A 16308-nucleotide genomic window follows, 5' to 3' on the forward strand; every position below is an offset into this window, starting at 1 on the left:
TTATATTGTAACATTGCTTAAGTTGTGGACTGTAACCTTAGCAATGTCATTGGGCAGGGCTCTCATAAAATTTATAACGTTTACAATTGAAACCAAATCGTGACAATATGGAAAGGTCGGTGTCATAAATACATGGGGAATATATGACGGTACAATAAATGTATGTTACTAGTAACGGTAGAATTATTTTATATATCAACTTACTTGTAATCTCAGACCTAACAAGTATTAATATAATGGTTTCAGACAACCTACAACAATGTTATAAAATACTTCCTATTTCTAAAGCTTACTATTGATATCAGTGGCATTATTGGTGAACCACCTTTATTCACGTCTGCAGCGCTTTGCATAGTGCAGAGTGGACCACGCGTGGACCAAGTCGTGCTCACTTTCGTCGGCCGGGAAACACCTGAAACACAGTCCCTCCATAGTCTATGTGCCTGAAATAACCTCTTGGTTGTTTATCTTGGCATTCTTGTACAGAGGCGGAGGAACGAAATTTTGCATGGGGGGGGGGGGGTTGCTGCAGTTCTGTAGCTCGCTCGGTTATTTTGTTCGTCGTGGTGTTAACGCGAAACCATGGAGCTACAGTTCCATCCTATGCGAGTTACCATATTTTACCGACCTGAAATCAGGTCGGGCCGTAACAGCCGGTTTTTTTTTCATTATTTTCGCCTCAAGTTTCTACTTTTCTACTGTCGATGGGTCCCGAAACTATTTCATCAATTATTTTGAGGGCGATGGTCCGAAATTGGTCGATTTCACGACGAAAACCGCGGAAAACTTCAGCGAAATCCCCTCGTTTGTCGCCATCTTGAATAAGTTATCGTGACGTCACAAGGCGTCACAGTTTTCCCATTTCACGCAGTTTTCGTCGTGAAAACGACCAATTTCGGACAATCGCCCGCAAAATAATTGATGAAATGGTTTCGGGACCCATCGACAGTAGAAAAGTAGAAACTTGAGGCGAAAATAATGAAAAAAAACGGCTGTTACGGCCCGACCTGATTTCAGTTCGGTAAAATATGGTAACTCGCATAGGATGGAACTGTAGCTCCCTGGTTTCGCGTTAACACCACGACCAACAAAATATCCGACAGCGAAACCAAGCGAGCTACAGAACTGCAGCTAGGGGGGGGGGGTCTGCTCACCATCCCTTGCGCCCCATAGGCGCAATGGGTCGCGCATTTTTTCGCCTCCCAGTGACACCCCAACTATTGTATCGATTTTGACAATGGTTTGTAATGTTCGCTGATTGTGGTTGTATTGTTTTCATGAATTTGTATTTTCGCTATTTCGCTATCTACGGTTGGATATGTTATTTTCACTTTTCACACTCTTGACAGAAATAATCACTACGTTCAATTGAATTCGTCAGCGCAATAAATATTGCCGGTTAACAGGCTATATACTCAATTGCTTTTTATATATTTAAATATGGTCCATAGAAGACGGAAAGGTTCAAGTTCTGTGTTTCAAAATAATAAATACTTGTTATCATATAAAATATGTCAACAAAAGAAACGTGGATATTATGCGATGGATGCCATAATCAACAGCTTCCGTAACCTGATTGGTACAGACCAGACGATATCGGTGGTAAAAGGCATCTACAGTATTGGCATAGTCATGGTTACTAGAAGACTTCTAGTAACCGTGGCGCAGTTTGCTTCCGAGCGAACCCGTCGGCGAGGGCGCAATGCCCCACTGTCGATACCTCACTGTCGTCGAACATGTTAAGCTCTATTTAGTATACTAGTACTCCATTGCACTCCATATATTGAAACATGGCTGGCAGATTGAAGGTGGACAAGTTTTCCCCGCAATTTGTTGTCGCTGTATGATTGTTGTTGGCTCATTTATGTTTCAGTGAATAATTTTGACTAAAATATCATATTCTCGGGGGCGGACATCCGGGCATTTTCTACCGCCTGGCAACCCTCGCGATGAAAACAAAGACCAAAAACTCGCAGAAAACGGTACTTTGCGATGGTTGTTGAGAGTCCCCTGAACAGTGTAACAAGATTAGCCCTACGTGTGTAACATATATGAATTTGGTTGTTCGGGATTACTTCAAAGTTGAGTTTGTGTTGTTTTCTCGAGTTTTCACCGGCTCCACCGGCGTTCCACAGCAGCGCGCACAAAGCCCATAGAAATACGTGGTACAGTGGTGCGCGTCTTAGCAACGTAGAACGTCCGTGACGTAGCTCCGCCCCCGAGGATACTCAATTGACAGACACGGGACAGACAGTGCTGTTTGGACATGACATTGACATACAATCAAATATGCTGCACTTATATGAAGACAGGGCTGAATTGGCTCTGGCTTCTAATAAAATTTACACATTTGATTTCAGTTATTGCTGAAATACAATATTTCATTGAAATTCATGGACATTAAAAAAACAATTATCATATTTTTAAGGGGGTTGTAAATTAATCTACCAAACAAGACAATATACCATATATTATTATAACATACTTTACTTCGATGTCTGGGTGATATGTTGTTACAAAACAGCCATTGTTGCAAACAATGTATTTTACTAGAAAAAAAAAAAGTTGAAATTGAATGAGTATGACAAAGATGGCGTTCTTAGTATTCTTTTTAGAATACAGTTTCATGTATTTTGTTCATCGAGAGATGCCCGGTGAGCTGCCACATAATCCCGGTCCTACACGACAAATCAAAGTGCTGCATCAGTCTTTTTAGTGCTCTGGTGATAAAGGACGGCGAGGTTCCGGAATGTATTTAAAACAGAGCTTAAGGTCGCCGCGAGCATTTGACCTATTAGCAAAATGTCACGTGTTTAAAAGTGATACAAAATTGCTATGTGAACGTGAGTAATCGATGTTTTTCTTTTACCCAGTTCGAAATATTTTTTGAACTATTGTCCTATCATGATGAATTCATGTTGAGCATTATTTCAAAAAAATTCTCAATAATTCAGAACAATTATAAGTACCCATATTATAATTACATATGATTTTGTCACCCTATGTATCCTATGATTTTGTCACCCTATGTATCCTAACGAAATGAATGATGCGAGTAACAGAATAAACCGAAGCCATCTTCTAATGAGGGAAATTCCATGATTATTGGTCATCACGTGACCGATCAGTAAATCTTGACTCCTAAAATATTCCCACATTCCCCTACAATTAACCAGCATTGTTTTGTGTAATAAAGCGGGATTTACATGAATATTCATTTATGTTTGTTGATGTAAATATTATTGGGGTGGGTCATATTTCCAGCTTAACACTAGAGGGCTAGTACTGTGTCAGGAATTGTTGGTTCCCAGCTTTTTCAGCTCCGCTGTCGATTTTGTCGAGCGGAACTTATGACCATATGAGTGATTGTCCGTTGTCGTCCATGTCAACTTTTTACTTTTCGACTTCTTCTTGAAAATAACAATTCTTATTGCTTTGATACTTGGTGTATATGTACCTTTGGCAGACCTCTCTTAGATTTGTTCATTTCGTGATATCATTAATTCTCTAATTTTGATGAATATTTTTGTCGTTTTTGGTAAAAAGTTATATTTTCGGATTCTTGTTGAAAACAGCAAGTCCAGTTGCTACTTTGATACTATATAGATACCTCAGTAGACCTCTCTCAGATTTGTTCATTTTCTAATGATATCTTCAGTTCTTGTGCATTGCTAACATCGGCGCTAGCTCAGCCGAGAGGCTGCTTCGGCTGCTTGTTTGGTCACCAGTGATTAACGGTACGGTCCTTGAACAAGACGGTCTTTTGTGAAGTTCCCTGTGAATTCAATCACGAAATACAGACCAACAACTAACACGATGCTACCTGAGACATGGCATCGCGTAGACCGACTCACGCGTAACATGCCTTCGTTGTAGCCAGAAACGCCCTCTAGGGCCATCAAAACATCAATTTCCGCCTATACTACAATACAGTAAATGTCCCTCTGGCCTAATGAATTTTCCAACTAAAATGATTTAATCAAATGTCAGAATGCTGCATGGCGTTCGTATTTCGCAAATGCATTACATTAAATTTTAGTTAAAAAAGCATTAGGCCACAGGGATTGTCGACAATGTACTAAATGTTTAATCATTCAAAAAACTTGGTTTTCAGTCATTTTTTAGGATGGCGTTTCTGTAAAGAATTTTGCCTTTTCCCTCTCTATATCTTTTTTTTTTTTATAAAGAGATTGTCATGCCAATAAGATTTATTTTCAAATGAATGCTATTATTATAATGTTGGAAAATAAGTAAAAAAAACAAAAAACAATTTCATCACGTCACGGTTACTAGAAGAATCTTCTAGTAGTCGTGACCCCGTTAACAGAAGAGGGCAAGGAGGGATAGTTGGTACAGTCTACAAGAAATAAAATTTTACGTTTTTACAGGAAATAAAATAAAAGTTCCATTTACAGTAAAAAAAAAAGGTTTTAATTACTGAATTCCTAATTACATTTTCCATTTTTTATGATATTTTTGATAATTGAGTTTTAGAATCAAATTTGGACATTCAATTTGGAAAATGCTTTATACGCTTACAACAAATAATATCTTTGTACAAATTACAGACGAGTAAAATACCTGATTACATTTTACAACTTGCCCATGTCTACGACTTCACGTTTTTTATTTATTTAAATTACATTATTACGAAAATAAAAACAATTGATTACAGCTTACGAAAACACCCCCTTGCCGACCCTCTTACAAACAACCATGCAACTATGCGCAGCCTGGCGGAACTCAGTGGGCGTTTGTTGGGCAAATTTTCCGGAAGCAGTGCATTGTGGGATATAACAAATCAGGTGACATTACGTAGCGATGGGAGTCACATGATTTACATATTTAGAGTCAACGGGCAGTCTCGTCTTAGCTAAATATTTCTTGTTTTCTACTAAATCGTCTAATTTAGGTAAGTTGAAAATGATTTAATTTTCAAACCTGGTTATCAAACTGATGTACGAATGAGTTATTTCGAAGGAATCAACATTTAACCGGATTTTTTTTCGATTTTCAGTGTTTCAATAAAACGAAGCCATCGCATGATATCGTACAGTTATTACATTATGTTGACGCCCCGGAATTTACTCCTAATATCAAATGTTCATTTCATAAAATTATCAGTACTTGAACACTAATTTCTAATGAAGAAAACCTTGCAATCGTTTTTTTCTCTTGTAATATTTATCACGAAATTATGAATTTCATCGTCAAGAAAATAGTGAAAGTACTGAAACGAAATTGAAACCGCCTGTGTTCATGTCCGTCTTTCGGTATCGTAACCCCGGCAGTCATATGGTCACCTGACCAGGTGTAACGTAAGGTAGACTACATGGCACGTTATTACATAATTCTTAATTAATTTATGATCACTTTTCTTCAGTTGTGTCTGGCAATAAAAATACAATAATGTATTTATATTAACGCTTTTGGAGATTAAAGCTGGCAGACAGTTTTATGAGAACACACTTGAGGAAAAAAAATATTGTATTTTACTTCTTTATATATATACATGTACAATCATTTTGAAGATCGATGGTTAACCTTTTCAGCACCAGTTCCCTCTTTTCATCACAAATGCACAAAATAATTCAGTTTATAGTCCTTTTTTTTCCCTTCAGAATATTGACTGAAAATTGACACAAATTTTGTTTTTTGGCTCCATAATTAGAGCTAAATTTCTAGAAATGTTGAAGAATATAAGAACAAAATTGCAGGAAAATTTGGGCAAGAAAATCTGGTTCTGTATTACACTGATTACTGTAAACCACTTTAATTTTGCGAAAAAAATTCTTGAACCTGTGAAAATTGCAAAATTTGTTAGCAGTGACATTTTTTCTGGAGTTCTATGAATCAGATAGTCAGTGACTTTCACAAAATTTTGTTTCCACAAATGTCGTAAAATTGTAAAAAAAGCTGTTCACAGTATGTGTACCACCTGTGAGTTTTGTTAAGCCCAATAAAATATTCTATTTGTCTGTTTTTGCTTTAACACTATAGATCAGTTATGTATACACACCTGTTATTAAATACATTAGAAAACTAACAAAAATCTCCAATATATAGCACTTTATGTAAGTATGATTCAAACAATTTCAATTCTTTACAATATATATATGCGAGGCATATAAGCAGACATTCTATGACTAACTACAAACCAGTTGACCACTGAGTCACAGATGTAAATTTTCTTTGAGGCACATAAAGGAGATGAGATACTATATCAGGACAATCAGGGTGGGATTCCACACCTGTGAAAATGGCTCGGGGGTGTGCTATGCTGAAAACTAAAGGCAACACCCCCTTCTGTATACTCACTCAATAATTGGTCACTCATTTCTCATTCGTTTTTGCCCAGATTTCTCTTAAATTTTACTACAAAAAAAAACAAAACTTAATTCTAGATGCAGAATGAGAAGATAGACACCTACTTCAAGGGTTAAAATTGACGATAGTCTGGCTGTAACTGTCCCGCCTGATTCTTGTGTGGAACATGTTTATATTTACTTTATTTCAAAATCATCTAATATTTTACTTACTTCACTTAAAATCTATGGGGCATCTTGATATCGAATACATTCAAAATTGACAGTGTTATATTGGAATCACATACTTTTTTAATAACAATTTATTTTTTATGGCTGTGTCATGTGAAACAAATACAAATTTGTGGTCAGGGTCTTATACATGTTACAAATATACTGGGGTTTTATCCTTTGAATTTCACAACTTTTGCCATCTCTCACAAAATATTCTTCATCATGAGCGATTCATTTGGGCAAAATGTCACCCAGGAGAGCTGAAAAAAGACTCAGCAGTACTTTTAAGAGAGCTATTTTTCACGTTCAGCTATTTTCAAAAGGCCTGAAAGTGGTTGTCCTGGACAATCAGACAATTGTCAATTTCCACCTTAGATTGTTTGTAGCTTGTGATGAAATTTGTGTTTGCTTTTATTTCAGAAATAATGAGATTACATAACCAAGAAAGATGACAAGTAAAAAGAAGAAGGGTTTCCATGTCGACGAGTCAGAACTCCTATGCAAGAATGGGTGCGGTTACTATGGAAACCCAGGATGGCAAGGATTTTGTTCCAAATGTTATAGAGAAGTCTACCAGAAAGCCAAAGATGCTCAACTCGAAAGTGATTCTCTGAGAAAACAGAGGTAATTATTAACATATTGACTCAAGAAGAAATAAATTGATACAAGAATTTGGAAATCTAATTTTTGGGGCACAGAGTATTAATATGCACCGAATATGTTAATATATGAATTACTTATATGTAATTTTTTAAGAATGTTTAACAATACATCAATAATAATATATGAGTTTTTTATTCCATCTCACCAAGTACAGTTCTGAAATATGAGAAACGATCTGTAATGTAAAAATGCCAGTTTTGACAAGTTCCATAACATTTCTGACTCTTGTTTTTTGCAAAACTGTCTGATGACCTCAATTCTTTTTTCATTTTCGGTCTCCTAATCGGTAATCCTGGTACATATCCAAAATTCTCAGATCAAGGCACCCTCCTGTGATCGAACTTCTTCAGTATGTTTTAATCAAGTTTTGTTACTGTGTACCATTACATTATTTAGTAGAACATTAATGGTGTAAAACACTGTTAAAATGATAAACTTGAATGTCTTTTGATCGGCTTCCTATAGACTTGCAGCACTGCAAGGACCAGCAGTCACTGCCAATGGGGAAACTACTTTGAAGTTCAACAAATTTGAGGAGAAAAGGAAGCAACACCAAGCTCCAAAAGCTAAAACGGTCAAGACTTTATTTAAGAAAGGATCCGCAAGTCCTAATAAAGGTAAAGAATGGGGATATCATTAAATAAAATACATTATTATACATCTGTCACCGTAATGCCATAAGTTACAGCGTGCCGTAATTTTGCGATATTTTATGCAGTATACTCCTCTAATAATAAAAACAAACATGGCTGCCACCAGGGTTTGACAGGACTCCACACAAAGAAGGTCGCTGGTTCTGTTCTGAACTTTTTGAATTTCGGCATTCTCATGATGTATCCTCGAAAAGAATATAATAATAAGGTTATTGCAAGGACAGTATGCTGTCGCATCGACCTGTACTGCACGTCAGGGTCACCATACTCAATTTGAATCAGTGTACAAATTTAAGTGAAAATAGCATGTTTTGTCCATTTTAGGGCATTTTATCATTGTTTTCTATAGCAAAAGTATATCTCAATAATAAAATTTTGGTCAGTGACATACGGTGAAAAATTGATGTATAGTGTCTTATTGGTACAATGCCCTTGTTCCTGTCTGGAAGTATTAAACAGTTTACATTATTTTTAGTAGGCTTTAAATGACAAAATGTGTTATTATTGTGGTGTATGGAAACTGATGCTAAATTGCTATTTTACTTCAAAAAAACAGATTGACAGTGAATTTATAAAGTCCACATACTGTTGACTAATACCACAATGATTAATTATAGACCAATTTTAATTGAATTTTGATTTGATTTTGATGAAATTTTGTCACTACAATATGTGCTAAAAAATATGTGCACATGTAAAAACACACAAGTAGCATTTTACTTTAAGACAGTTTGATCATCAGAAATGACATAATTTGGAAATCTTATAACTCAACGAAATCATGGTCTCAAAATGTTTTTATCGACAGAAGTTCCTCATCCATGGACTGGAAAGCGTCAACCAAGTATTGAAAGTGAAAAGGCTGCCAGTGATTTCATTGAATTTTTAAATACTTTACGAAAACCAGCCGCTCAGGACATTACGAAGCAATGTAAAGCACTTATTGATAGACTGCAGGATCAGTATGAACTCTCGGTAGAGGAACAATCTGATATTGTTCAAGATTTCTATCAAAATATGGGAGAGAGATTACAAACACACTCAGCATTCAAAGGTAATACTAAAAGTCACTTGACTGCAGTAGAATGACCATCCTTTTACTCATCACAGGTCACTAGACCATTCTCTTACTCACCATAGTTCACTTGGCTGTAGTAGAATGACCATCCTTTTACTCATCACAGGTCACTAGACCATTCTCTTACTCACCATAGTTCACTTGGCTGTAGTAGAATGACCATCCTTTTACTCATCACAGGTCACTAGACCATAGTAGATTGACCATTCTCTTACTCACCATAGTTCACTTGGCTGTAGTAGAATGACCATCCTTTTACTCATCACAGGTCACTAGACCATAGTAGATTGACCATTCTCTTACTCACCATAGTTCACTTGGCTGTAGTAGATTGACCATCCTTTTACTCATCACAGGTCACTAGACCATAGTAGATTGACCATCCTCTTACTCACCATAGTTCACTTGGCTGTAGTAGAATGACCATCCTTTTACTCATCACAGGTCACTAGACCATAGTAGATTGACCATTCTCTTACTCACCATAGTTCACTTGGCTGTAGTAGATTGACCATCCTTTTACTCATCACAGGTCACTAGACCATAGTAGATTGACCATCCTCTTACTCACCATAGTTCACTTAGCTGTAGTAGAATGACCATCCTTTTACTCATCACAGGTCACTAGACCATAGTAGATTGACCATCCTCTTACTCACCATAGTTCACTTGGCTGTAGTAGAATGACCATCCTTTTACTCATCACAGGTCACTAGACCATAGTAGATTGACCATTCTCTTACTCACCATAGTTCACTTGACTGTAGTAGAATGACCATCCTTTTACTCATCACAGGTCACTAGACCATAGTAGATTGACCATTCTCTTACTCACCATAGTTCACTTGGCTGTAGTAGATTGACCAGCTCTTACTCAACATGGATCACTTGGCTGTAGTAGAATGACCAGCCGCTTACTCAACATGGATCACTTGGCTGTAGTAAAATGACCAGCTGCTTACTCAACATGGATCACTTGGCTGTAGTAGAATGACCAGCCACTTACTCAACATGGATCACTTGGCTGTAGTAGAATGACCAGCAGCTTACTCAACATGGATCACTTGGCTGCAGTAGAATGACCAGGCTCTTTCTCATCATAGGTCATTTAACCGTAGTAAAATGACCAGCCTCTTACGCACCATAGATCACTTTTATTCACTACTATATTTGTAGAATGACCACCCTGAGTGCCAATAACACTACACCAGCTCATAGAATGACAAATTAAATTATTTTCTTATGTTATTTGTGGCTGATAGTATTTGTGAAAAATAAACATTGGCCTTAAATAATCAATGCATGAATGGCCTGCACACACTGTAAGACTATCATAACCATTCTTTACACTTTCAGGTGCTTCTGCTGAACAGTATGAGACTATGATGGAACACATGGAAAAGTACATGATAACTAGACTTTACAAAATTTTGTTCTGTCCACCCACCTGTGACGATGAACAAAAAGATTTAGCGATTCAGAACAGAATACGAAGACTACACTGGATCAGTGCTGAAATGCTGGATGCCGATATCGACAGTACAAAACCTAGCGTGATAGATTACATTGAAAAAGCCCAGACAGGTGAGTTGTATTTGATTATCCAATCTTGTATCATGACAAATTTTTAAACTCAGTAGTTGAGTAAACAGTTCAAATTTACTAGTACAGCAAGGTTCAGTCTTACCCACAAGTATTTTAGATAATTAGTGTCAATTTGATTTAATATTTGAATTATGGATTTTATATCAGTTGACTGTGTCACATTAGATATGGAACCGAAGTCCTAAATTGCTACCATAAACCTTTCGTTCATTAGACCATGAACAAAATATTTTTGGCTGGGGATTTAAAAAATGGGAATTCTTCCTTTATTTTGAGTGGTGAATTATTGATTAGGTTAGTTAGTGCTAACGTAATTGGACAATTAGAGATGTAAATTTAGTAATTTTGAGCAGACGAAGTGTGAAACATATAAACAAAACACAGAAACACTTTTCTTCTGGTGGTTGAATTGTTACATGAAATAAAAAAAAAGTATTATGTATTATTATTATGTATAAGTATTATTATACAATCTGGCAGTAAAACAGCATTATTTCTCTATCCATATAACACTGGACAGATGTGTTCGAAAAGTCTTATTTGGAAAAGTGCATCATGTTTACGTCGCATTTCTTCTGTTTACATCAGATGCAGCATCTGACCAAAATACACGTAGAATCACGTCACTGAACACAAACAATACACAAGCACTGACACTTTTCACTGGCATTTTAGGCTGTTCTGTCTCACTAATTAAGAGTATCGACAGAAAAAGATGTATCATAATGAGGTTATCACAAAAATACCACAAAATATGCACTCAGTATGGTAACGCATCAACCTCTGCTACACTTCATGTATACTTTACAATAACCTCCATTTATTTTAACCCAAAACAGGTGGACCAACTATAACAGTGGTACTTCAGTATTGTGCTCTAATCAGAATGTTTCCTATCTCATTTTAGATATTATAGAGATGAATTCTGGACGTTCACCTATAGACAAACTACTGTGTATAGTCAGATGTTCTAAGAATATTTTTCAAGTATTGAACATATCACGAGGGCAGCCAGCAAGTGCTGATGATTTTTTACCTGTATTGATCTACATAGTACTCAAAGCCAATCCACCCCAGTTGCATTCTAACATACAATATATCACACGGTTTGCTAATCCAAATAAACTTAATCAAGGCGAAGTGGGATACTACTTCACCAATCTGGTGAGTACATATTGCTTACTAATTTTATACATGTAAGCTACAATATCACCAATACCGAATTCTGCCGTAAATTTGCCCATCCGAAAAATCGCTCTGGGGTTCAAAATTTAAAAAAAATATCATCAAATATTTTTGGGGGACTTGTATTTTCATCCACCTACGCCGACTTTCAACGCCAGCAGTTGGACCACCTAAAATGAAAGAAACTATTGCAGAAGCTAAATTTTATATATTTTTTTTCTTGTTGAATTAAAAAGTAGACTCCCTAAAATTTCATTACAGTGTCACCCAGCGCATCTTTCTCAAAGAAAAAAAATCACATTAACGAACCTTGTGCGTCAAATACAATTATTTTTTTTTTTTCATTTTATTAATAGCGAAAGTATATTCTAAAAGAAGTTTAAAATAAAAACGAACACAACTGCAATAGCAAATGATCGCAGTAGCGCAATCCAGTCATGCTGCGTTTCACAATTCGTTGAACTGTTAGGAAATGCAAATAAATTTCAACTTATTTCATCATAAGCAAATGATTCAGGTCGCATTTTAAAAAATATCTGCTATCTTTTGACCTAGACGTTGTTCTTTGACCTGACAGGTGAAATCGCTAATTAACCAATGAAAACGATAGATGATGTCAATGTGTTCAAATTACCATAGCTCATTTAAATATGTTAATGTTATTGAACGCAGCACAGAAGAGATTTGCCGATGTTGTTGTTTGATCTTTTGGCTTGGATTTTGATGGGAAAGCGACATGATTTGTTCTTAAATAAAAAAAATTAGTTGTTTTCAAAAGATAAACTGAGCATTTGAAGAGTAATTTAATATTGTTTACAGTGATAGCAGCTCATTGAAGAAACAAAACTTATACCCATTCACGCTAGTCGCAATAAACATCATACTCTTGAATAGGCGTCAATGACTACGGTGAAACTTTCAGGCATCAGAATAGATGAAAATAACACATTAAAAAACTGCAGAAAAATCACAATTTCTTAGTACCAATTTATTTTTTTAAAAAGCCCAACTGCCATTTAACGGCCTAGGGCGAATTTACGGCAGAATCCGGTATATACTCCTCATAACTGGTCCCCAGTTCTGTGTATGCATAAAGTTAAAATTTAATAAAATTTTACTTTCCAACACAAAAAACCAATCATCAATGGATTACTGATAGTGATAATACCAAGTCACTAGGAAAATCCAGATTTTCTCTTTATTTGTACACCAGTCCCACAACAGCTGCAGTGTTATATAACAGCTGCACAGTGCTATACTGGATGTGTGGAATAAAAAAAGTTGAATATATATTTTTATTTCCATTTTAGTGCTGTGCTGTGACATTCATTGAAAACCTAGATGCCCAATCATTGTCGATGTCGCAGGAGGAATATGATAGTTACATGTCTGGTGAGGTCATACCCGCCGGTACCAAATTTGGAGAACCAATATGCGAAGGTTTAAGACTTATGTATGCTAATTTAGCCACGTTGGATGAGCTAAGAATACGCCAAGATCGACTACGCGAAAATGCATTGAGTTTGCAACAAGAAATCAAAGATTTTCGAGACAGCGTTGTGAAGACAGTGCAAGACGTGCTAACGACAAAACCTTTTATCATACAGCAACCCAGAATGCCGGCTAACTTAGATGAAGAGAATGCGGCTGAGTCCAGTCTGCTTCCTCCTCCTCTCAAACCTGAAGTGGTGGCAAAATAATGAGAAGTGCATGATAATGCCACTATAATGACTACACTGATATGTAAGGATGGCACGTGGCATTTCTACCATGTTAGGCTTATTTTGCCCATTTTGGACGTGTTAAGTTAACATAGATAGTAAATAAATTTTCCTCCTCCTTCTTCCTTACCATTTCACAGATGTTTTATTTTTCTAGATTGGTCTGTTCCATGGTTATTTCCTGTCTTGACAAAGGTGCATTGTTTTTTTGATTTATTGAAAATTAATCCATGTATTAACATTGTATGGTGACGGACACTGCCACATTTTATGTGTGGCTGTTAGATTTCATACTTATGCAAGAATTCTCTATTCAATTTGAGGTAACATGAAGCTACTTATTTATTTAAATGTATGGATAGACACCCTGTGGATTTAAACAACCACTATAATTGTATACCGCCCTCACATGATGTCTATGCCAGGCAACCTCTGTTCATAATGGACTTTACCATTGTTGTGTTAAGGGGTGGGTAGCATTGCATTTGTGGGACTTTGTATTATTTATATTAACTTATTGCATGTTTCTACCTTAGTACTGTATTATAGAACTTTACTTCACACACTATGCTGACTGTAATAGTTAAATAGATTTCAAAAAATATAAATTCTGCTAAAATTACTGGTACTTAATATTTTTCCTGGATGTATTGGTAGTATGGTACTACAATAGTTCATATACATGTTAATGACTTTTTTAGTAAATGTCAAAATGTAGTTGGGGTTAAAGGCTAAAGGTCAAATGTAAGAGGTCAGTCCATGTTAAGGAATTATGATCCCCTAAAATAACAAAATTATATGAGAAATTGTTTGGACATTAACAATGATAACAATAACAAAAATGGATTGCACTACGGTAGTTTCTAGTTTTTTATATCTCCATATCCTTAAAGGGCGACAGTCGTCGTGTCACGTCCTGTTTGATATGGGACTTGTAGCGATGTATACAACGCATGTAAATTACATTGTTTATTTACATGAAATTTGAACACGTGCTGTGCAACGACCACCGCCGCGATTTAACGTAAAGCGAGTTGCCATTTTAAAACATGCACGACCCCTGAAGGTCACATATCCTGGTACTTTCCTGGGGTGATAAAGTCACTATAAAAAAAAATTTCCCAATTATTTAAAAAAAAACACACATTCACATTGAAGTTCAAAAACATTTTAACATGGTAAAATTAAAGTGTATATGGGGAAATTATTGCTGTCATAGCCAGGATGTGTATGGACTTCTGGGATCATGAATAAGTGGGAGAGATCACCAATTTTTGTTGCTTAATCATAGATATATTGCTGTGTAGTCTATATATGTGGCAAATAGAATGCCAATCCAGTAACGGTGCAAAACGGAGGATCGTTTATCCTTAACATGTTCTGGTGAGAAACCAAACAATCCATCCAGTAAGGAATATTTTAAAAGTGGAACGTTGGGTATTGGCTGTTTTGCAAAAATTTCTCGATTGCCACACCGACCATGAAAACAGATCTCTCTTTACTGTCAGAAAGACTGACTATTTTAGATAGTTGATTTTATGATGAGAACAGTTTAAATTTTTAATACTTGCTCAATCTATTTCACATTTACATTCTTGGGTCATTTCATTTTGTAATAGATGAATGTATAGGGATGGTGGGAGTACTATTAATGTATAATGATTACAACAACTAATGTAATATACTTGTACCCTTTCACCAGATAAGATTGTAATATTGATGCCAATTTTCCCTAAAATAAATTATTTTTGTCAAGTCAAGCTGGTTTTCTACTCGATGAATTGGCATCTGATTTTGCCATTTAGATGTGACAAATCGACATTCTGACAATAACATGACCACTCCTGCAATGTGACCATCATCATGCACATCCTATACCAGAACCAGTCATACTGTGTGGCCATCATCCTATACTATAACCAGTCATACTGTGTGGCCATCATCCTATACTATAACCAGTCCTACTGTGTGGCCATCATCCTATACTATAACCAGTCCTACTGTGTGGCCATCATCCTATACTATAACCAGTCCTACTGTGTGGCCATCATCCTATACTATAACCAGTCCTACTGTGTGGCCATCATCCTATACTATAACCAGTCCTACTGTGTGGCCATCATCCTATACTATAACCAGTCCTACTGTGTGACCATCATCCTATACTATAACCAGTCCTACTGTGTGACCATCATCCTATACTATAACCAGTCCTACTGTGTGACCATCATCCTATACTATAACCAGTCCTACTGTGTGGCCATCATCCTATACTATAACCAGTCCTACTGTGTGGCCATCATCCTATACTATAACCAGTCCTACTGTGTGGCCATCATCCTATATCAGAACCAGTCCTACTGTGTGGCCATCGTCCTATAACAGAACCAGTCCTACTGTATGACCATCATCCTATACTATAACCAGTCCTACTGTGTGGCCATCATCCTATACTATAACCAGTCCTACTGTGTGGCCATCATCCTATACTATAACCAGTCCTGTGTGGCCATCATCCTATACTATAACCAGTCCTACTGTGTGGCCATCATCCTATACTATAACCAGTCCTACTGTGTGGCCATCATCCTATACTATAACCAGTCCTACTGTGTGGCCATCATCCTATACTATAACCAGTCCTACTGTGTGGCCATCATCCTATACTATAACCAGTACTACTGTGTGGCCATCATCCTATACTATAACCAGTACTACTGTGTGACTATCATCCTATACTATAACCAGTCCTACTGTGTGACCATCATCCTATACTATAACCAGTCCTACTGTGTGGCCATCATCCTATACTATAACCAGTCCTACTGTGTGGCCATCATCCTATATCAGAACCAGTCCTACTG

At 36.5% G+C, this 16308-nt stretch overlaps 1 protein-coding gene across 3 annotated transcripts; it reads left to right on the top strand.

Moving 5' to 3' along the window:
- The first annotated feature begins 4787 nt into the window (after positions 1-4787).
- LOC100370128 (rab5 GDP/GTP exchange factor-like) lies at positions 4788-15204 on the top strand. 3 transcript variants are annotated; one of them, XM_085491056.1, is made up of 8 exons: positions 4788-4912; positions 5018-5050; positions 6960-7163; positions 7668-7819; positions 8664-8909; positions 10290-10517; positions 11446-11702; positions 13034-15204. In XM_085491056.1, exons 3-8 carry the CDS (start codon positions 6988-6990, stop codon positions 13421-13423), a joined length of 1449 nt encoding a protein of 482 aa, XP_085347182.1. In that variant the 5' UTR covers positions 4788-4912; positions 5018-5050; positions 6960-6987; the 3' UTR covers positions 13424-15204. The 3 variants fall into 3 exon arrangements, with proteins under 3 accessions (XP_085347182.1, XP_085347181.1, XP_085347183.1); XM_085491055.1 differs by lacking the exon at positions 5018-5050; XM_085491057.1 differs by lacking the exons at positions 4788-4912; positions 5018-5050 and adding an exon at positions 5998-6074.
- Positions 15205-16308: the final 1104 nt, after the last annotated feature.

This window comes from Saccoglossus kowalevskii, chromosome 16 (assembly GCF_978046115.1).
Source record: "Saccoglossus kowalevskii chromosome 16, keSacKowa6.1, whole genome shotgun sequence".
Lineage (NCBI taxonomy): Eukaryota > Metazoa > Hemichordata > Enteropneusta > Harrimaniidae > Saccoglossus > Saccoglossus kowalevskii.

What these genes read in the sequence shown, in the direction of transcription:
- LOC100370128 (XM_085491056.1), top strand. Translation starts at nt 6,988, where the DNA reads ATGACAAGTAAAAAGAAGAAGGGTTTCCATGTCGACGAGTCAGAACTC. An exon ending in GATTCTCTGAGAAAACAGAG is followed by an intron (nt 7,164 to 7,667) that starts GTAATTATTAAC and finishes GGCTTCCTATAG; the next exon opens with ACTTGCAGCACTGCAAGGAC. An exon ending in AACACACTCAGCATTCAAAG is followed by an intron (nt 8,910 to 10,289) that starts GTAATACTAAAA and finishes TTACACTTTCAG; the next exon opens with GTGCTTCTGCTGAACAGTAT.